Below are 23,093 nucleotides of genomic sequence, written 5' to 3' on the forward strand. Positions count from 1 at the left end.
TTGATTAGGGACTCTTGTTTCTGATTTGAAGAAACCAGTTGTTTGCCATTTTATCCAAATCCAGAAAATTCTGGTTTGCCACAAACCAGTTTCTTAAACTGCCTTGGATTTGCCTGCCTTGGATCCTGCATAGGAAGAAAGGTGGATATAAATCAAATAAATAAAATCTTGGTTTGTGAACAATCTTGTAGAATCCAATTCCTTGATTCTCTAGGTATACAGTGCTACCTCGGGTTACGAAATTAATTCGTTCCGCGGCGCCGTTCGTAACCCGATACATTTCGCAACCCGAAAAGGCTTTCCGTTAGCGCTGGAAAGCCGCTAGCCGCGCTTCGGATTTGAATTTCGCGCCGAAATGAATTTCGTAACCCGAAAAATCTTTCGTAACCCGGAACAGTTTTTTCCAATCTAACTTTTTCGTACCCCGGAAATTTCGTAATGCGATCAATTCGTATCCCGGGGTACCATTGTATATGAAATGACACATGATGATTTGCGTCAACCAAAATTGAAAGCTGCTAATTTTGCTTAACACATACTAGAATGGGGAAGGAAGGTATGGAATGCATGAGCTTGAACTTGTATTTGTAAGATGAAGCCCTGGTCTAGTATAATCTCTGAATACAGTAATTGGCCTGATTCAGATATCACAAGTAACCCTGATCTGTTGTCAAGTGCTAGGTTTTTCTGTCTCTTCTCCCCTTCTCTTTTGTATGAGGAAGCATTTTCTGTTAGGCTTGAGTGTGATAAACTGTAACTTCTCACAATTGCTTCAGACAAACCAGGACTGAAATCTGGTTTATTGTAATGTAACAGGAACTATGTTGGCTCAAATCCAAGGCATGATGTTCACACATTAATTTAGTTATCCTTTCCTACATCTTTTCTAATTTTGGAAAATCTCTTTTTAAGTGCAATACTTGAAAACTATACAATACTGTAAAACTATATTATACAGAGCTATATATAGTATTCCAGGTGTAGTTATACCATGGTTTTATATAACAGTGGTATGATGAAATTTTGTTTTCAGTACTATTACTAATTTATGTCCAACATGGAATTAGTCTTTTTTTACTGCAGCTTGTCAGTGGGTGGACATTTTCATGGAGCTGTTCCACAGAACCCCAAGATCCCTTTCTTGATCAGTCATTGGTCTTCCTGATCCTAGCTACGTATATGCCAAGATGGAGGAGGGGGTTACCCCAATAGGTATCATTTTACACTTAGTTATACTGCATCTCATTTGCCGTTCTACTACCCAGTCTCCCAGTTTGGAGAGATCCTTTTAGAGCTGGCGTGGGAAACTGATGGAAGTTATGGGGTGCATTAGCCATCCAGGAAACCTTGGAGGGCCGCAGCGTGCCTGAAAACACTCTCTAGGGTTGTAGAGATGAAATTTTACTATGTTTTAACGTTCTCTTAAGCTATTTTAGTCCCAACAGAGACCTTTTTTTAACAGCTGGAAATAACGAGAAGACAAAAGAAGGTGAAATGCCCCCCCCCCCCCTTTTCAGAGCAATATGTGGCAGAAAAAAAAAATGGCTCAGGAGTCCTACACATGGCCCACCTCTTTTATAGATTTGTATTTCCCAGATGCGGAAACCTTTTATTAGCACACCAACATGTCTAATGTCTCATACTATGCAAAAGCGCTAAGTATTAAGTACAATTAGAAGATAGTATTTATAATTGTGTCTCCTACTTGGCAATGCTGTGGTATGCAAAGACTTTTTTGCTCCCCTGGGAAACATTTCAGGGCCACAAATGTTCCACCAGTGTTCAACATTTTTATCCCATCACTAGCACTGTCATTGTCCGCTGCAGCAAAAGGCAGAAGTTTGAACTTCAGGCTTTCAGAAAATATCAGGATTAGAAATGTAAAATTTACAGGAATTGTGAAGTAATTGGGGAAAGGAGTTTTGTTTTTCCCAGTTAGTTTTAGAGGAGAAACATCAAAGGGCACTAGCTTTTGACAGTTGTTTTAGGACATTGTTATGTCTGTATTTCCAAAGAAGATAAACAGAATATCAATTGATTAAAAATATAAATGGGTATGAAAAAAGAGAACTATGTATCACTTACCTGTGTAAGAAAGGAGAAAACTGTTATGCCATCTCCTATCTTCTTTGATGCATATGTCTGAGAAATAGGCTTGTGGAGAATGTTGTGAAGTCACTGTAAGAGGACCTATTGTGGCTGGAGAGGGAAAGAGGGTGCATCACCATATTTTCCACAGTTTCTTTAGACAGTTGGCTCTTTCTTTCTGCAGCCTTTCCATCCGCAGCATTGTGTTCTAAGTAATTACAAACCATATGTTTAATGATCTGCTCTAGAATCTAGAATTGATGTCAAGCTGACTGGGCAGTAATTGTTTAGGTCCCCCTTCCCCCCTCCATTTTGAAGATGGGGACAACATTTTCCCCCAATCTGTGAGGATTTCTTCTGTTCTCCAAGAATTATTAAAGATAATTGTCAGTGGTTCTGAAATTATTTGTGCCAATTCTTTGAATACCCTTGGATGTAGCTCATCTGGTCCTGGAGACTTGAATACATTTAGAATATAACTTCTCTACCTATTCTGTGCTGCATTTCCCCACCGTGCCACCTGATCCTTGCTCCTTAGGTTGTGCACAATTTTCCTTTTTAGAGAAAATGGAGGCAAAGAAGGTGTTGAGTAGTTCTCCCTTTTCTCTGTCCCTGGTGAGTATTTGACCATCTTCACTACACAGCAACCCTATCATTTTTTTGTTCTTCTTTTTGCTGCAGACATACCTTAAAAGCCCTTTTAATTATTTTTAATCTGTCTGGCAATCCTAAATTGAACCTGTGCTTTAGCTTTCCTTGCCTTCCCTCTACATATACTGGTTATATGCTTGAATTCCTCTTTGGTGCTTTCCCCATTTTTCCATTTCTTGTACATTTTTTTTAACACTTAGCTCAGTTGAACGTCAACCATTCTGGCTTCTTTATTGGAACAGTTTTGATTGTACCTTTAGTATCTTACTTTTAAGAAACTTCCATCCATCCTGAACTCGCTTCTCTTTCAGTATCCTTGTCCATGGAATTTCAGCGAGTAATTTCCTAAGTTTACAGAAATCAGCTTTCTTAAAGTCTAGAATGTGTGTCTGGCTATATTTGGCTTCCCCTTCCCCTGTATAACAAATTCCAAGAGAGCATGGTCACTCCCAACTGAGGATCCTACCACTTCAACCCCATTAACAAGGTCATCCCTGTTGGTTAGGATCAGATCTAAAACAGCCGATCCCCTTGTTTCCTCTTCCGCTTTCTTTTGGACACAGACAGGTCAGAAATTTGTTGGCCCTGATGTTCTTGGCAGAAGTTGACTGCCAACATATACAGAGTGCCCGTGTCATACGTTGCTTTCAGCATGCACTGAAAGCTGCGAGGGAGCCCGTGGGAGTGCGTGGGGCGCAAGGGACAGCACGTCCCATTAAGACTAATGGGGCATGCGCCCATGGTGCGTGCGTGCCGCCACACCACCATGCCATGCACGAGCCCCATTATTTTCAATGGGGCTCGAGCATACTCATGTTTTTTTTACATGGGGGGTCCAAAATGGATCCCCGCGTAAAAAGAGGGCACACTGTATCAGGATAGTTAAAATCTCTCATTACCACTAACTCTCTCATTTTGGAATGTGCATTCATCTCTTCCTGGAGGGCATCATCCATATCCTCAATTTGGCTTGCGGGGGTCCGTAGTAGACCCCTGCAATGACGTCCCTTTTATTTCTCTCCCCCTTAATTCTTATCCACATGCTCTCAACCTGGCTTCCTAGATTTAAGTCATGGATATTTTCAAAAGTATAACATCTTCAACATATAAAACTACTACCCCTCCTTTCTTGCTAGGTCTTTTTCTCTGACATAGGTTATACTCCCCAATTACTACATTGCAGTCATGAGACTCATCCCACCAGGTTTCAGAGCTACCTACTGTACTATATAATATTTAATAAGCTGTATTAGAGTTCCAGTTCATCTTGTTTATTTCCCATGTTTTGTGCATTTATGTAGAGACATTTAAGTCCATGTGTGTTTTTCTTTCCCCAGTTGTTCTCTAGTACTACTTGCCCTGTTCCTTCTCTAACACTTGGTCTTTTCTCCCCAGAAATTGCTGAATTTTTGCCCTCTAAAATACTGTCTCACTCACCACCAGAACTCAGTTTAAACCTCTCCTGATCAGATTTGTGAGCCTCTTAGCAAATACATTCTTCCCAAAAGCTGTGAGGTGAACCCCTTCCCTGATCAAAAGACCATCTTTGTGAAAAAGAAGCCAAATTGTTCTCAGTGACACCATTTGCGGAGCCACTTGTTCACCTCTGCAACTCCTCTTACCTTTCTTGGGCCATGTCCTTTGACAGGGAGGAGAGATGAAATTACAGTCAGTGCACCAAGGTCCTTCAGCTTCCTACCCATATCCTCATAATCCTTTGCAAGGATCTGAAACTGCGCCTCACAGTGTCATTGGTTCTGGCGTGAAATACAGTCAGTGGTCTTGACCAGTTTTGAAAGCTTCTCTGTTACATTCTGAATTTTGGCTCCAGGTAGACAGCACACCTCATGATTCATCTTGTCAAGCATGCAGATGTTTGCTTCTGTTCCTCTGAACAAGGAGTCCCCAACCACCGCAACTTGTCTCCTCATAAGTTTGACAGGGGATACTCGATGTGCAGATTCTTCCTGGGTCATCTGGTTATTCTTTACAGGCTAATACTGAGATGATGTACTATTTAACAAAATGTGTCTTTTGTCATTGACTGTCACCATGGCCAAATACATTATTGCGGGAGCAGTACCCACACTTTCATTTACCCATGATCCATGACTGCTCCCATCAGCTGAAATCCTTTCTCACCTTTTCCTCAGGCAAGGTGGCAAGGCAGAGAGGGAGGCCAGCACCACAGCTTGTCCTCTCTCCTTTTTCTCTTCCTTCTTTCCACTTCCTGTCTGCCTTCTTGGAGGAGCTTGAGAAGCTCCCATGCATCCCTTTCCATCCATGCTAGCCCCAGGCACTCACCTTATACAGTGCACCTGCGCCATACGTGGGTGTGCCATATGCAGCTTCCAGCTACACAGAAGTCACACAGGGGCAAACAGTGGCGCACGTGCTCATGGCGCATGCGCCACACCATGGGCTCATTATTTTCAGTGGGGTATGAGCATATGTGCTTTTTCTGTTATCCCGGGGAGGAGAGAACAGATCCCCTGTGTAAGACAAGGGTCCGCTGTATAGGATGTGGAGGGTATGCAAGGCCTTTTTACGACAGCAGTCACAAATGGGTACCTTGGATCTCACATAGTCCATCTGCTATGCCTAGGGTGATGCTGAGGGCAGCCAGCAGCATTTGCCTCAGCAGCATCCAGCTTGCCACCGACTATTCCACCTCCTCTGGTTTGTGCTGATCTACCACTCTGGGCTCTCCTGACCGAAAGAGTCCAAGGTGGCAACAAATGGTTGCAGCTGACACAGATGCTTCTGGCTGGCTGCTGTGCAAAGCAGTGTGTGGTGGCAGTGAGGTGGAGAACTCCTCGCTTTGCTTAGCGGCCATTCGTCCACAGATGTCTGCCTCAACTGCACTTGGTATGCCACCTGCTCCTTTGGTTTGTGCTTCTCCTCTGCCTTGGGCTGTCTTGGCTAAGGGCCTCAAGGTAAGCACCTGGGACCAGTGAGGAAAGGTGTGCACAGGGAGTTTGCCAAGCCCTGCCAGGAAGCAAGAGCTTCCATCACTCACCCAAGGAAAAGGTGAAGAGAGACCACAGCTGGTGGCAGCATCCATGGCCCTGGTGCCCTATGTGTTCACCATGTGCCCCAGTATGTGAGAATTCACTTCAGATTCTCTCCCCTCCTTGGGATAGAATGTAAGGGGGGGTGGGGGTGAAGGTATATTCTGACTTTAAAATTTATTTCTTATCAATTTTATTAAACCATTTAAAAATTGAAGCATACACTATCATCTGTACATGTCTGTAACTATACATATTCTTGTTCATATCACAGTTTCTTCTCATTGATCTTCTCCCATTCATCCCTTTGTTATCTTCCACCATCCCTCTCCTTTTTTCCAACTAATTCATCCCTTCTTTAACTTCCATCAATCCAATTTCTTCCTTTCTCCCTCCACCCTAGAAGCCCACTTGCTCTTCTGCTCCACTCCTTCTTGAGTACAAAAATATAGGGCTCGTTATTATCTGTGGCTTCATGTATCCATGCAGAGTTCTAGAATGGCCCCCCATGGATATTGGGGTCCTACTGTAGAACATGGAAGTATTGCATATGTGGAAGTATTGCATATGTGTTGTTTAGGTACTGCCTATGCATTGTATGTTGTATCTTATAACTGTCTCAGGTACAATAAAACTAGCTGAATTAATATATTTATGTGCAGTTCATACTTACATATTTATGAAGAGTGCTACGCACAGAATAACTATTTAGTTACTCTGGCGTATGTTTGTCAACCTAAGGGAAGTGTAAAGATATTTGAAGCTATTTTTTTCCAGCGATGAGGGCAGAGCCATTCTGACATATTTTGCTCCCTCCACTCCAGCAGGCAGGAAGTAGATCTTGAGGGAGTTACCTACAGAGGGAGCAACCCCCCTTATCCCACAATGCCCTAAATGTGCTGCAAAATACTGTAAAGCAAAAGTTGTGCTAAGGGTCACTTAAGGACAGTAGCTTGGGAAGATTAGTAACTGCTACATACTAATCTCTATTCAATTTGAAATAGTAGCATTCAGCTTTGAAATACAAAGTTGTTACTGTTTGGGGTGGGATTTTTTTATATTGATATTATCCTTGTTTAATTGTTGGCTGAATAATGTTTGTTGTTAATTGGCTTCAAGCTGATCTCTATTCATGGTGACCCTGTGAATTAAACTTCTCCAAGACTTTATGTCCTGCAGGTCCTGCAGGCTTAGACTTGCGACCTTTCTGATTGAGTCCATCCATCTGGCATTTGGTCTTACTCTCTTTCTGGTTCCCTCTGTGTTACCTAGCATTGTTGTTCTTTTCCAGTGAGTCATGCCTTCTCATGATGTGGCCAAAGTACAACTGTCTCATTTTTGTCATCCTGGCTTCCAGGGTGGGCTTGATATGTTAGAGAACCTATTTGTTTGTGTTCTTGGCTGTCCATGTTATGTTCAGCACTATTCTCCATCACCACATCTCAACAGAGTTTATTTTCTATCTATGTGCTTTCTTCACTGTCCAGCTCTGACATCCATACATGGTGATGGCTTAGACTAGCTTCGCTTTAGTGTTCAGAGTTATCTTTTAAGGGAGCCCTGGTTGTGTAGTGGTTGAATGCCAGTACTGCAGCCACAGGGTTGCGAGTTCAATCCCAGAGCTCCAAGGTTGACTCAGCCTTCCATCCTTTCATAGGTCAGTAAAATAAGTACCTAGCTTGTTGGGGGCGATTAGTTCACAGAGTATAAACCACTTAGAGAGTGCTATAGAAATGTAAATGCTATTGCTATTGGTATGTTTTGCTCTTTAGCATCTTGTCCATTTCTTTCATTGCTGCCCTTTTCAGTCCTATCCTTTTTCTAATTTCCTGACTGCAGTCTATGTTCTGATTAATGTTTGAACCAAGTTATAGGGATGCTTTGACAATTTCAATTTTCTCATTATCTGGAAGGAATACTTTTCTAATAGCACAGATATCAATCAAAAAGACTAAGAAGAGAAACTATGGACAGACAAGCAAATACAATTATATACAGTAGTTGCCATTCAAGAATCTAAAAGTTCTTTTTTCTTATTATCCCAAATTTTAACTACCTATTAGCCATTTCTGATTCTTATCTTGTCTTATCTGTTCCATTTCATTATTCTACCAACATTGTTTCTTCCTCCTTTGTTTCTTCAATCTTCCTTCTATCATTTTTACTTTCCTTTAATAACTATTCTTCCCATTTTCCCTTTCTTGTTTTCATTCTCCATTCCTAAATCCCTTCTACTTATTTCACGCCTGTTTACTCTCTTCTCTTCCATCCTTCCTCTTCGCTTTTCCTCTTCATTTCTTACATATCTCCACCTTCTTCTCACATACTCTAACCTTCAATCACGTTCTTTTACCTTCATAAATCACTCACACTGACTTTCTTCTTATCAGCCTCTGATTATTACATTCCTTATCTTTCCTGACTTTCATCCTCTTGCTTCTTGTGATTCTATATGAGTTTTTCATTATTTCCAATACTGTTTCATATTTTGTAGAGCTTGTCTACGTCTTCCTCATCTACTTAACCTATCGTTAGATTTGGCTACAATATGCTTGCTCAGTTCCTCTTTCTCTGACAGTTTTTCAATTGAGCCCCCAAGTGATATCAGGTAGTCGAAGGCTTTCATGGCTGGCATCCATAGTTTTTCGGGCCATGTGGCCATGTTCTAGAAGAGTTTCTTCCTGATATTTCACCAGCATCGGAAGATGCCAACCACAGATGCTGGCTAAACATCAGGAAAAAACTCTTCTAGAACATGGCCACATAGCCTGAAAAACCCACAAAAAAGAAGAAGATATCAGGTAGGTTATTAAATCAATTATACATTAACTAGACGTAAAAAAAACAGAAAGAAAACGGTTTATCTCATTGTATCCCTCATATATTTTTCAAATATTCTGTTATTTTCATCCAGTCATTGTTTACCTTGACTATTACTTCCCCTCTTAATAATAGCTTTAATTTATCAATTTCTATAACCTCATAAAATTTCCTTAGCCAATCCTCTTTCTTTGGTACCTCTCCAGGTTTCCATTTATGAGCCAGGGTTAATCTTGCCATTGTAATCGCATAGAAGATTGTTTTGCCATATTCTTTCTCTAGATCATCATCTATCATATTTAGTAAGTATAGTTTGGGTTGTCTTTGTATTACAACACCTAACATTTCACACAGTGTTTTGTTCACCATATCCCGTTATTTTTCCACCCTCTTGCACAACCACCAATAATGGTAAAAGGACCCTGGCTCTTTGTTATCTGGAATGAATTCTTATAGATTTTCCATGGTCATTATTTTTCTTTTCTTAATGTTCAGCATCAGGACTACCTTGGCACTTTCCTCCTTGAACTTTTTCAGTACTTGCTCCAGGTCTTGGTTGGTTTCTGCTGATAGTACACTATTATCTGCATATCTTAGGTTGTTAATGTTCCTACCTCTGCTCCTCCCTCCTCCTGCCTCTGAGTCTAAGCCTGCTCTGCATGTTATGTTTTCTGCGTATTGGTAGAATAAATAGGGTAAAAATATGCCTGACCTCTTTTCTCTCAATACTCTCAACAAAATTATCTAACATAGTGAAAATTGGGCACACTTTCTTAAAAGGTTTCCTCTTGCAAGCTGCTTGTTGTTGTTGTTAACTGCTTTCATGTCGCTCTCAATCCATGGCGACCCTATGGATGAGACATCTCCATCCCCTCCATCCTCTGCTGTTTTGCCCAGCTCCTGCAAAGTCTTATTTGTCATCTTTTTAATTAAGTCCATCAATCTAGCATGTGGCCTTCTTCTCTTTCTACTTCCCTCCACCTTTTCTAACATTATTGCCTTTTCCAACAATTCATGCCTTCTCATGATGTGTCCAGAGTATGACAGTCTAAGTCTTATCATCTTGGCTTTTGGGTATATTTCTGGCTTGATGTGCTCAACGACCCATTTGTTTGTCCTTTTGGCTGTCAATGGAATCCTCAGCACTCTTCTCCAGCACCACATCTCAGATGAGTTGATTTTCCTCCTTTCTTGACTGTCCAGTTCTCACATCCATACATGGTAATAGGGAATACAATGGCCTGTATGATTCTGACTTTTGTGCTGAGTTGTATGTCTTTGCATTTTAGGATCTTTTCTTTCATAGCCACCTTTCCCATTCTAAATCTTCTTCTGGTTTCCTGGTTTAACAACTGTTAAAATCCCTTACTTGTTGTATCATTAACACCACTAAACAGTTTTCATTGACACCACTAATCACTGAACTCACAATTGAAATGAAAAATTTAAAGCATATTTTAGATATGTAGCAAATATCAAAACTTATTTTTTCTAATTCATATTAAATTTAGCAATAGCCAATTAAAAAGATAGAAAATCTTCTAATTTAATTGTATCAAGTGTGTTATTGGTATAGTAGGCTTTTTTAAAAAAATAGTTGCAGTCTCTAATATGTTAAGCTCTTGAATTTTGTGATGAGTCTTTGCCTTAGAAAGAAAAAGTAGAGGGGTTATGTATGGCGTGTGTGTCGTGGTTTAATAAGAGGTTGACTTCAGGATAATCATTTAAATATTACAGAAGAGAGTCATTCTTCTCCTTTCTATGGTGGCTATATTCCTTTGGTTATTTTCATAGTACTGTATACAACAATGAAGAAGTACTCTAGAGTAATGCCATTGGACTTAATTAAATGATGAATTGGTGGCAGGAGCTGGAGTACTAGATAGTCATGCTTGTTAGTGTTCAAGGTGCTATTAAAGACATTTAAAGCTCTAAATAGTTTGGAACATTGCTATATGAAGGAGTGCCTCTATATACACATGCCCTGGAACTAAGGTCTGCAGAATGAACCCACCTCTGTGTCCCACCCGGGGGGGGGGCAATATGATGTCCAGAGCTTCCACGGACTCTGTTAAACTGGATCACTTTGAGTTTGTACATACCGATGAAGTGGACAAGGTTCTTGGAAGTGTTAGGAAGATGACATGCTCTCTCGATCCCTGTCCTTCTTGGCTGACCGCCCAGGGTGGGAATGCTGTAACATTGTTGTTACAACGTATAATCAATGCATCATTCAAGGAGGGAAAATTTCCATCAAGTTTAAAGCTAGCGACAGTTAAACCGTTGCTAAAAAAAACAACCCCTAGACCCCCTGGTAAGGAATAACTACAGACCGGTCTCATTGTTGCCATTTCTAGGTAAGGTGATCGAGAGAGCGGTCGCCTTCCAACTCCAATCTGTTTTGAATGAAACCGCTTATCTGGACCCATTTCAAACTGGCTTCAGAGCGGGATATGGAGCTGAGACTGCCATGGTCGCTTTAGTCGATGATCTCCGTCTGGGCATCGACAGGGGAAGTGTGACCTTGTTGGTGCTTTTGGACATCTCAGCGGCTTTCGATAGCATTGACCACAATATCCTTCTGGAACGCCTGAGGGAGTTGGGTATCGAGGGCACTGCTCTCCAGTGGTTCTGATCCTACTTCTCGGGCAGATTGCAGATGGTGCAGTTGGGGGACACTTGCTCCTCTAAGAGGGAACTAACATCTGGTGTCCCTCAGATAGCTATTTTGTCCCCCACTTTGTTTAACATTTACATGAAACCTCTGGGAGAGATCATGGGGCGTGGTGTTATCAGTATGCTGATGACACCCAAATATGTTTCTCTGTGTCTCCAACTGATGCAGTGACTAAGGACGGCGTCTCTCCTCTGAATGCCTGCCTGGAGTCGGTAATGGGCTGGTTGAGGGTAAACAAACTCAGTCTGAATCCAGAGAAAACGGAAGTACTGGTGATAGGTCCCCCAGGCGTGGGGAAGGAAATTTGTCCACCTGTCATGAACGGAGTCACACTTCCCCTGAAGGACGAAGTTTGCAGTCTAGGAGTACTTCTGGACTTGTCCCTGCAATTGTCATCTCGAGTAGATGCGACAGTCAGAAGTGCTTGCTATCAACTTCGGTTGATACACCAACTGCGATCCTACCTGGGCCAAAGGGACCTTGAAACAGTGGTACATGCTCTGGTAACCTCTTGCCTAGATTTCTGTAACGCGCTGTACATGGGGCTACCCTTGTACCAAGCCCGGAAGCTTCAGTTAGTACAAAATATGTCAGCCAGACTGGTCACCGGTACATCTAGGTTTGACCATATAACACCTATTTTAAAATATCTTCACTGGCTGCCTATTCGCTTCCGAGCGCAATACAAGGTGTTGGTTATTACCTATAAAGCCCTACATGGCTTGGGCCCGAGTTACTTGAGGGACTGCATCTCCCCATATAATCCGCCCCACATACCCAGAACATCCGGGAAGAATCTTGTGGAAATTCCACCTTCCAAATATGTTTCTACATCCCAGATGGCCTTTTCAGTGATGGCCCCGCGAATCTGGAATAGCCTTCCCAAGGAGCTCCGTTTGACGACCCCCTAGAAACATTTTTTAAAAGGCTTAAAACCTTCCTTTTTTGTCAAGCCTTCCTCCCTGCTAAATGAAGCTGTGTATGTTGATGCCATTGATTCCCTGCCTTACCTTGCTGTATGACTGTGTTTTAAATTTTGTATAATTGGTTTTTATCTAGAGATGTTTTGTAACGGTTTTTTATGATTGTAATGGTTTTCTACGGCTGTAAACTGCTTTGATCTGTGGAAAAGCGGTATACAAATAAAATTTATTATTATTATTATTATTATTAAATCTATTATGATGTGAGAGTACAAAGAGGGACTGCTCAGCTTTTCTGCCTTGTTTGTGGAATGACTTGAAGATACAATTCATGCTAGCATTGGTGTATTTTCAATGTCAGGTCAAAACAATGGGGGGGGGGTATTTATTTTCAATTTTTTAACCAAAGACACCCATTTCTGCAACCTGTTTGGTTTCTGAGAATAATATTCTCCCATAAAAACACAATAAATTAATGAAGTTTGCTGTTTCATTTCTTTGTCCATGATTTTACCATTTCCCTCTTTTGCATGTAATGAACTCCTGAGTGATGTGTGAATTTTATCTGGTCAGCGAGCAAGGATAATAGCTTTTTTAGAAGTTGATGCAACAGTAGAACAGCATGTATGAAGGAGAAACTGAAAGGGATAGTGACTCATCAGTAATCTATATTAAAGTTTAAGTTGATATAGTAAGACAGTCTCTTCTGTTGCAGGTGCGGGAAGATGTGCTAAATTCATTAAATAACAACTTCCTCCAAACATTAAACCAAGCATGGAATGATCATCAGACAGCAATGGTGATGATCAGAGACATTTTGATGTATATGGTAGGTAATGCTGATGTCCTTACTATTCCATAGCTAGGAAGCTTCAGTCTTTTAAAAAAATAATAAAAGATTCATAGTGATAGAAAAATTGTCTGTTACCATTTGCTTTTTTAAAATCTGAACCCAAGTGTATTAATATCTTTGTGACAAGTGTATACTCTTGCTTTTTGCTTATCAATTATCAGGTATGTGCTTTCATATTTCCTCCTTGTAATGTAATGCTTTGCACTAGATGTGGTATTATGCTGATTTATTGGACCCCATTTCTTTTTTAGTTCTCTAGTCACATCTTGTAAATTAATAATAATGGTAGGGTGAACAACCTCCTAAGGGTAGGGGACACATTGGAACTCTTCCCCTGCCTCTAGTGCTTTGGGACTGTGCACTACTGTGCTACAAGAACAATGATACAGAAACAGCGGTCACTTTTTCCCCTTTATACCTGTTCATATGATGTATCTTCTTTTATGAACAAAGGTGCACGAATCCCGCATGTCTCTTTTTTCAAGAAAAAAAGTCAACTTTTTTTTTTACAATAATCATATCATCAGATTTCAGAGGAGCTTGACCAGAAAAAGAACAAATGAGCCACATGTTGCTGCTGTTGATATAAACCCTGGAAATGTTTTATTTTAATTCAGACAAACCAGTTTTTGCAACTTGCAACAGATATTCAAAACCATAGAAAACATCTTACAAATCATGGGTTAAGTTTGAATTCTGAGCAGTTTTTAAAATGCCAGGTTTCATATATGTTGAAAGCATTTACTTCATTGAACCTGACCAGTACACTGAACACTAATGGAAGAACAATGTTAATTTTATCATTCTGTGAGACTGACAGTTACAAAATAGTTTGGGTAGCTTTGATTTTTTTTCCTAATCTGAAAAAAGGAGTGGTGGCACGATTACAACATTCAAGTAGCCATGCGTAATTAAACAAGAAAATATATTGAATAAAAATCTATCAGACTGAAAAAGAATGGCTGCAGTGAGTTAGACATCCTACCTCAGGACCTCTGCTGAGTATCACCTTGTAAATAAGTGTGTTTGAGATTAGATACATCAGATTGCCAGGCCCAGTGGTAGGCTTGAAGGAGACTGTGTTGAAATGTCATCTGTAAAAACGCTGATGAATTGTTCAAAACCAGTATCTGTTGAAGGTATGAATGTTGCTGGCTAAATCCAGAATTGGCATCTTTAAACATGGATACATTTCATAATGTGATGCAGATTTCATCAGTTAGTTCTTGGATGTAGCTTAAATCACTGGTGTTCATGTTCCAAGTATGGGTATAACTTGTCCTGAATGCTGCAGTGTTAGAAAAAGGATAATTGTTGCTGTGGAACACCAGGCAGTGAAATAATAAGATGCAAACACTGCCAATTATACCAAAGTAGTAAAGTTCTAGTGTAGACATATCTTCCTAATGTTCAACATAGGTTCGCCATCACTAGACTACACTGTTCTGAGATAACTGTTACGCAATTTCTGCTTCAATGTCATTTACCTTTGGCAGCCCTGATTTAATTTGGTTGTTTCAGTTGAGATTTCCTTAATCTCAAATATTCAGGGTGTATGATTCTGTTATCTTTAGCTTCATGTAGTCCATTTCAGTATACAGTTGGCCCTCCGTTTCCATGGGGGATCCGTTCCGGACCCCCCCCCCCAGCGAAAAAGGAGACTTGCACATATTCAAGCCCATAGGCTTGAATGGGGCACACCCCCACAAACACACGGGGGGCATGAACCACAGGGGTGAGCCCCATTGAGGATGATGGAAGTCATCCCTCTGAATAATCAAGAATGTGGATTTCAAGTCCGTGAGAAAGGAGGGGCGGCTGTATTATTATTATTATTAACCTTTATTCATAAAGCGCTGTAAATTTACACAGTGCTGTACATACAATCTTTTTAATTGAACGGTTCCCTGCCCTCAGGCTTACAATCTAAAAAGACACGACACAGAGGGAGTGGTGGTGGGGAAGGGGCCTCTCTAGTAGGATAATACATATAAAATACATAACAAAACAGGAAATGATTCAATCAAACAGGCAACAAGAGAACATCAAATAGCAAGTGACAATTATGCAATGCCTGGGAACGCTGCCCTGAACAGGATGATCTTCAACTCCGTTTTGAAGCTGGTTAAAGAAGTGATGGCTCTTGCTTGTGGGGGAAGAAGGTTCCAGGAGTAAGGGGCAGTGAGTGAAAAGGGGCGAATCCGAGATGGGGTAGAGGAAATCCTGGGCTGGGACAGCAGACCTTGACTACCAGAACGGAGGGCCCGAGTGGGAAGGTGAGGAGAAAGAAGGTCTGATAAGTAGGGAGGGGCCAGTCCATGGAGGGCTTTAAACGTGGACAGCAGGAGCTTATACTGAATGCAGAGAGGGAGGGGGAGCCAGTGAAGGGATGCCAACACAGGAGAGATGTGGTCAGAGCGGTGGGTGGATGTGATAATGCGTGCAGCTGAATGCTGGACAGAGATTAAAGGACGGAGGTGAGAAAGAGGAAGCCCAGCCAGGAGGACGTTACAGTAATCAAGTCGTGAGACCACTAGGGCATGGACCAGGATCTTGGCAGTAGAGGCGGAGAGATAAGGTTGGATTTTAGCGATATTGTACAAAAAGAATCGACAAGCCTTGGCTGTGGTCTGGATCTGAGGGATACACGACAGAGAAGAGTCAAAGATAAAACCAAGACTGCGGGCTTGCTGGACTGGTTGAATAGAAATGTTGTCCACAGAGACAGAAAAGGAGTGTTGAAGGGTGGGCTTAGGAGGAAAGACAAGAAGCTCCGCCTTGGACATGTTGAGCTTCAAACGTCGATGGCGCATCCACTGCGAGATAGCTGTGAGGCAAGACGAAACTTGCTGTTCAAGCCTTGGAGAAAGGTCAGGGGCGGAAAGATACAACTGGGTGTCATCGGCATACAGATGGTAGGAAAAGCCAAAAGAGCTAATGAGTTTTCCTAAGGACAGTGTGTAGAGAGAAAACAGAAGGGGACCCAGAACAGAGCACTGGGGAACTCCAACAGATAAGGGAACAAGAGAAGAAGTCTGGCCCCCTGCAACCACTGCAAAAGATCTGCCAGACAAGTAAGATCTAAACCAGTCGAGAACAGAGTCTGAGAACCCAAGGTCAGAAAGTATATCAACTAGAAGACAGTGATCAACAGTGTCAAAGGCTGCAGACAAATCGAGAAGGATGAGAACAGAGTAGAGGCCATTAGCCTTGGCCTGTAAAAGGTCATTCGAGATCTTGGTGAGAGCTGTCTCTGTAGAATGCCTTGGGCGGAAACCAGACTGAAAGGGATCAAGGATGGAGTTGGCTTCAAGAAACTCAAGACAGCGAAAATAAACAACCCGTTCCAAAACCTTAGAAAGAAAGGGAAGAAGAGAAATCGGACAATAGCTAGACAAAGAGGAGGGGTCAAGGGAAGGTTTTTTCAGAATTGGGGAAATGAGAGCATGTTTGAAGTCCGACGGGAAGGAGCCTGTAGAGAGAGAGAGATTGAAGATATGGAGAAGCGAGGGCAGAAAGGAGGGAGCTATAGAGATTAGAAGACGAGTAGGAATTGGATCAAGAGAGCAAGTTGCAGGTTTGGAAGAGTTCAGAAGTGAAGAGAGTTCATCCAAAGAGGCAGGAGGAAACACAGAAAATTTTTTAGGCGAGGGCGATAGAAGATTATGAGCAGAAGAAGAATCGGGGGGGGGGGGACTATCTCAGAGCGAATAGTGGTAATCTTAGAGATGAAATAATTAGCAAAGTCATTAGGAGAGAATGATGAAGCGACAGGAGGAGAGGGAGATTTAAGCAAAGTGTTGAAGATGGAGAACAAACACTGCGGGCACCTCTCATTGGCGGAGATCAATGATTTGTAATAATTCTGTTTTGCCATAGAGAGGGCGCGTGAGAAGGAAGAAAGAACAAATTTGAAATGGATAAAATCAGCCCACTGTTTGGACTTTCTCCAAAGATGTTCGGCCGCTCTAGAGCAGGACTGGAGAAACTTAATGTTGGGGGTAAGCCAGGGCTGAGGCCTAGTCTTAGAGGAAGAAGTGCGTACAGAGACAGGGGCAAAATGGTCGAGAGTCGAGGAGAGAGTGGAGTTAAATAAAGACATTGCTGAATCAGCAGAATCCCCAAGATTAAGGGGAGAGAGAGATGAATCCAGGGTCAGACCAAGATGGTTAGAGTCAACAGATTGAAGATCACGAAAATGGCGTTGAACAGTATGACGAGGAGGAGGAGTATAAGTAAGAGCAAAGGAGATTAAATGATGATCAGATAGTGGAAAGTCAAGTGCCAGGTAGTCAGAAATGGCACAGTTTGCAGCAAGAACTAGGTCAAGACAGTGACCAAGAGAATGAGTTGAAGCATTGGAGTGTGGTTGGAGGCCAAAAGAAGCTAGCAGAGAGTTAAAGCGAGATGTTGTAGGGTTATTGGAATCATCAATGTGGATATTAAAGTCACCTAGGATCAAAGTGGGGACAGAATCTGAAAGGAAGAGTGTCAGCCATGATTCAAAGTCTGAGAGGAACTGGGTGGCAGAACCAGGAGAGCGATAGATAACTGCGACCCAGAGCTGTAGAGGAGAAAAGAGTCTGATAGGATGAAACTCGAAGGAAGAGAAATGATAGCTGGGGGAAAAAGATAGGACTTGAAACTGGCAGGAGTTAGATAGCAAGATACCAACCCCTCCCCCTGGACCCTCAGGACGGCTTGTATGTGTGAAGGAGAGACCACCAAAAGAAAGGCCAGCGGAGGTTGTAGCATCATGGGCTGGGAGCCAGGTTTCTGTGAGAGCGAGGAGATTAAGGGATTTGGAGAGAAAAAGGTCATGGATTGCTGCTGCTTTGGGGGCAGCAGAGCGGCAGTTCCAGAGGGAACAGAGGAATGGAAGCAGGGAGACAGGGAGAGGCCGAATGGGGATCAGGTTAGGAGAAATGTGGCGAGCCATGGGAAGGATGGGGTTCATAGAGAAAAGAAAGAGGTGTAGCTGGCTCTCTTTCTGAGGTGGTAAAGGAGTTTGAGGGGTTTACAATTAAAGGTCAACAACAACAATAATAACAATAATAACGAAAACAATAGTAATATTGCCAGGTCAGGCCATCTGGGGAAGAGTCCGATGCAAGCAGGAAGTTCTTCCAGGCAGCACAGGTTATATTTGTACTCACCAATTCAGTGTTCACCAATGTTTAGGAAACTGTTCTTGATATAATCTTGTGACTGGGATTAAAGAACACTTTAAATGTTATCCCAGGTGTGCTGCTGATTCATTATGTAACCAGCACAATGGCATCATTTATATTTTGTATCATTCCATGCAAATGCTAGCATCTGTGTCACTTTGCCATTTGATTACCGTGCAGATATCTACCACCTCCCTTAATTATCCTTGTCTTTGAAGATTATACAAAGTATTGTTTACATTATTCATCTTTATTATTATTATTATTATTATTATTATTATTATTATCAAACTTTATTTCTAAAGCGCTGTAATTATACACAGCGCTGTACAAAATTGGTAAAATTAAAAAGTATATAAAAGCCTGCCCAAGGCGTACATTCTAAGATAACAATAAAAGAGGAATAGATAAAATTATCATATAGAAAAGAAAAAACAAATTAAAAACATCAAATATAAAACAAATCACATCACATCTAATATTATCAGACAGCCAGATGACAATCACAAACTCCCTGAGAATGCTTCCCTAAACAATATGGTTTTCAGCTCAGCCATAAAGCTGGTTAGGGAAGTGATGAGCCGTGCATGCAGAGGAAGAAGGTTCCAGGAATGGGGGGCAGCAAGAGAGAAGAGACGGATCCAGGATGGGGCAGAGGAGATCCTGGGTTGAGAGAGGAGACTTTGGCTACCAGAGCGGAGAGTGCGAGTAGGGATGTAGGGAGAGAGAAGATCGGTTAAATAAAGAGGGGCCAGCCCATGCAGGGCTTTAAAGGTGAGTAGCAGAAGTTTGTACCTGATGCGGAAAGGAAAAGGGAGCCAGTGAAGGGAGGACAACAGAGGGGAAACATGATCATAACGGCGAGCGAGTGAAATAATTCATGCAGCTGAATGCTGAACAGAGATTAATGGGTGGAGATGAGAGAGGGGAAGCCCTGCCAAGAGGAGGTTATAGTAGTCTAGTCGTGAGACCACTAGGGCATGGACCAGTGTCTTTGCGGTAGAAGCTGAGAGATATGGACGGATTTTGGCGATATTATAGAGAAAGAATCTGCAGACTTTGGCTGTAGTCCGGATCTGAGGGATAAATGACAAAGCGGAGTCAAAGATGAAACCGAGACTGCGGGCTTCCTGGACTGGCTGGATAGAGACATTATTGACAGAAATAGAAAAGGAATAGTGAAGGGTGGGCTTAGGAGGGAAAACAAGAAGCTCTGTCTTGGACATATTGAGCTTCAGACGCCGATGGTGCATCCAGTGGGAGACAGCTTTAAACAGGATGACACTTGCTGCTCTAGCTCTGGTGAAAGATTAGGGGTGGAAAGGTACAGCTGGGTATCATCGGTGTACAGATGGTAGGAGAAACCAAAAGAACTGATAAGTTTGCCAAGGGAGAGTGTGTATAAAGAGAACAGAAGGGGACCCAAAACAGAGCCCTGAGGAACTCCAACAGATAAGGGGACAGAAGACGAGGTCTGACCACCCGAGACCACTGAAAAAGATCGATCTGACAAGTAAGATGTGAACCAATCAAGAACAAGGCCCGAGAAACCAAGGTCAGAGAGTACATCTATTAGGAGACAGTGGTCCACGGTGTCGAAGGTCGCAGACAGATCGAGTAGGACAAGGATAGAGTAAAGGCCATTCTCCTTGGCCCGCAAAAGATAATTCAAGATCTTAGTAAGGGCTGTCTCTGTGGAATGCCGTGGGCGAAAACCAGACTGGAAGGGATCCAGAATGGAGTTGGTTTCAAGAAACTCAAGACAGCGTGAATAGACAACTCGTTCCAACACCTTAGAAAGAAAAGGAAGAAGAGAGATTGGACGATAGCTAGCCAAGGAAGAGGGGTCGAGAGAGGGTTTTTTCAGGATAGGGGAAACTAAGGCATGTTTGAAGACTGAGGGGAAGGAACCTGAGGAGAGAGAGAGAGATTAAAGATATAGAGGAGGGAAGGTAACAAAGAGGGGGCTATAGAGATTAGAAGACGAGAAGGAAGTGGGTCAAGAGAGCAGGTGGTGGGTTTTGATGAGTTCAGCAGCGAAGAGAGTTCTTCCAAAGAAACAGGAGGAAACACAAGAGAATTTATTAGTAGGAGGGGCGAGGAGATTAATGGTGGGAGCCAAATCATGAGGTGTTAACTCAGAACGAATGGTAGTGATCTTTGTAATGAAGTAATTGGCGAAGTCGGAGGGAGAAAATAATGGAGAGACGGAGGGAGGAGAGGGTTTTAACAGTGTGTTGAAACAGGAGAACAAGCGCTGCGGGCGCCTCTCGTTGGCGCAGATCGATGATTTGTAGTAGTCTTGTTTTGCCATCGACAGGGCGCGTGAAAAGGATAAAAGAATGAACTTAAAATGGATAAAGTCGGCCCACTCCCTGGACTTTCTCCAGAGACGTTCGGCTGCTCAAGAGCAGGACTGGAGAAATCTTAACAATGGGAGTGATCCAGGGCTGAGGCCTAGTCGTAGAGGAAGAGGAGGACACGCGCGTAGATACTGGGGCAAAGCTGTCAAGAGTTGAGGAGAGAGTAGAATTTAATAAAGACATAGCTGAGTCAGCAGAGTCCCCAAGATTAAGAGAAGCGAAGGATGAGTCCAAAGACTGAGTGAGGTGGTTAAGGTTAAGAGAATGAAGATCGCGGAACTGGCGGAGGACGGTATGACAGGGAGGTGGGATGTAGGTAAGAGTAAAGGAAAGTAGGTGATGGTCAGATAGTGGAAAATCAGAAGCCGAGTCATCAGACACGACACACTTGGAGGGGAGAACTAAGTCAAGACAGTGACCAAGGGAATGGGTTGGAGAGTTGGAATAGGGTTGGAGACCGAAGGAAGCTAAGAGAGAGCTGAAGCGAGAGGTTGAGGAATTCTTGGGATCGTCGAGGTGGATGTTAAAGTCACCTAAGATCAGGGAGGGGACAGTATCTGAAAGAAAAAATGTTAACCAAGACTCGAAATCGGTGAAAAACTGAGACGCTGAACCAGGAGGACGATAGATGATGGCAACCCGAAGTTGCAGAGGAAAAAAGAGTCTAATGGAGTGTAATTCAAATGAAGAGAAAGAATAGCTGGGGGGAGGAGAGAGAACCTGAAACTGGCAGGACTTTGATAATAAGATGCCGACCCCTCCTCCGCGACCCTCAGGGCGGCCAGTGTGGGTAAAGGAGAGACCACCAAGAGAAAGGGCAGCAGAGGTAGTGGTATCGTGGGCTGGAAGCCAAGTTTCAGTGAGGGCGAGAAGATTAAATGATTGTGACAGAAAAAAATCATGGATTGCCGCTGCTTTTGGTGCAGCGGAGCGGCAGTTCCAGAGAGCGCAAGAGAATGGGAGTTGAGAGATAGGGAGGGGGCGGATAGGGATGAGATAGGGAGAAGGAGAGGTGTGAGGAGCCATAGGGAAGAGAGGTTTGGGTGACAAACAGATGGCAGGAGAAAATGTAGAAAAAAGAAAAGCAGATAAATAAAAGTGCAGTCCAACAGTGCTGGATGGGATGTGCTGACGATCCCAAGACATGAGGGAGATGAAAGAGGAGAAGGGTAGCTATAAGAGCCTCTGGAGGTCCCAGGTTCTAAGGGTGGTTCCTCTCAGGAGGCAGGCTGGCTGGAATTCACAAGGGAGGAGGGGGCTGAGACAGTGCCCTTCTAAGGGGAAAGGCAGGCCCCACCTCTCTCTCGGCTGAGTTGGAGATGCTGCTGCTACTTCCAAGGAGTCCCAGAACAGTAGGAAGAGGGAGGGAAGGTCAGCATTCAGGAGAGGTTCCTCTCAGGAGGCAGGCTGGCTGGTATTCACAAGGGAGGAGGGGGTTGAGACAGTGCCCTTTTAAGGGGAAAGGCAGGCCTCACCTCTCTCTGCTGATTAAATTAAATTAGATTAATAAATATGAATATAATGAGCATGTAGCATTACTTTAAGGAGATCTTTCTTTCCTAGATCCCAGTTGGTCAGTATATATAGTGGCTAGTATTTGTATATTTATGTATGTATATTATTTTCATGCTAGCAATGTTCTAAGATCTCACAGTTAGGATTCCCAATGAGTCTTCCTTCTAAGTCTTATAATCATTCTTTTTTTGTATATTTTAAATAATCCATTTTCTAGTCATCTTCCACTTCTTCCCATTCAGTGTAATCTGCTACAGGTGAGCACATAAGTGACAGCTCATGAGAATTTTGGTTGGTTTGTATTCAGTCTAAACTCTACATGTCATTTGAAAGACAGTAGAGCTGATAAAAGTTGTGATGGCTCAGATCTAGAGACTTGTGTGGTGCTTGAAGGACCATATGTTCTAAGTTCTTTGATTTTTGCATTGTTAATTGTTAATACATTTATGTACAGTATAAATAATAACCATTGATATCAAATGTATCTCAAGTGTAATTTTTTTAATCAATTAGTAGGATAAAGGACATTAAAGTGTTCTTCTTTGAGGAGAGGGTGAATTTATCAAAAATGTTACAGCTTGGGAAAAGTATGTTCAAGCAGCTCTGACCAATGTTTTTAGATGAAGGATGATGTACAGTTTCTGAGGTTCTGGCCATTTCCCTCCTTCCCCAGATCTTGCCACCCCACCCTCAAATACCAACTGCACTGCAGAAACTTCAGGAGGATGATAGTTTGACACTGAAATGTAATCCCCACTGAGCCTTTTTAGGTTAAAAAGAATCACTTCATGGAAGAAACATGTTAGAGGGGGCTACTTTGAGGTCCTGGGTAGGGTTGCATAATCCTCATGGGACACAATTTGTTCACCACTGCTCTAGATGAACTGTTAAGATTTGCTTAGGCAACTTAGTTGAATGCCCTAGATTTACCCTTAAAACAAGGCTAGCATCTCACATGTTTTAGGCTGTCATTTGTATTATCCTTGAATATGCTGGCTGTAGCCTAAAACATCTGGAGGGC

General features: G+C 42.4%; 1 protein-coding gene across 1 annotated transcript in view; it reads left to right on the forward strand.

Annotated features, from left to right (window-relative positions):
• The window catches only part of LOC149318197 (cullin-3), an 87,212-nt gene that overhangs the window by 26,961 nt on the left and 37,158 nt on the right, over positions 1-23,093 (forward strand). Inside the window, exon 3 of the mRNA XM_089509220.1 lies at positions 12,886-12,999. Coding sequence (XP_089365346.1) covers positions 12,886-12,999 — 114 coding nt within the window. The remainder of the gene's footprint in view (positions 1-12,885; positions 13,000-23,093) is intronic.

The sequence above is a fragment of the Sceloporus occidentalis genome, unplaced genomic scaffold (assembly GCF_023333645.1).
Source record: "Sceloporus occidentalis isolate IW3139 unplaced genomic scaffold, rSceOcc1.0.p SCAF_2, whole genome shotgun sequence".
NCBI lineage: Eukaryota > Metazoa > Chordata > Lepidosauria > Squamata > Phrynosomatidae > Sceloporus > Sceloporus occidentalis.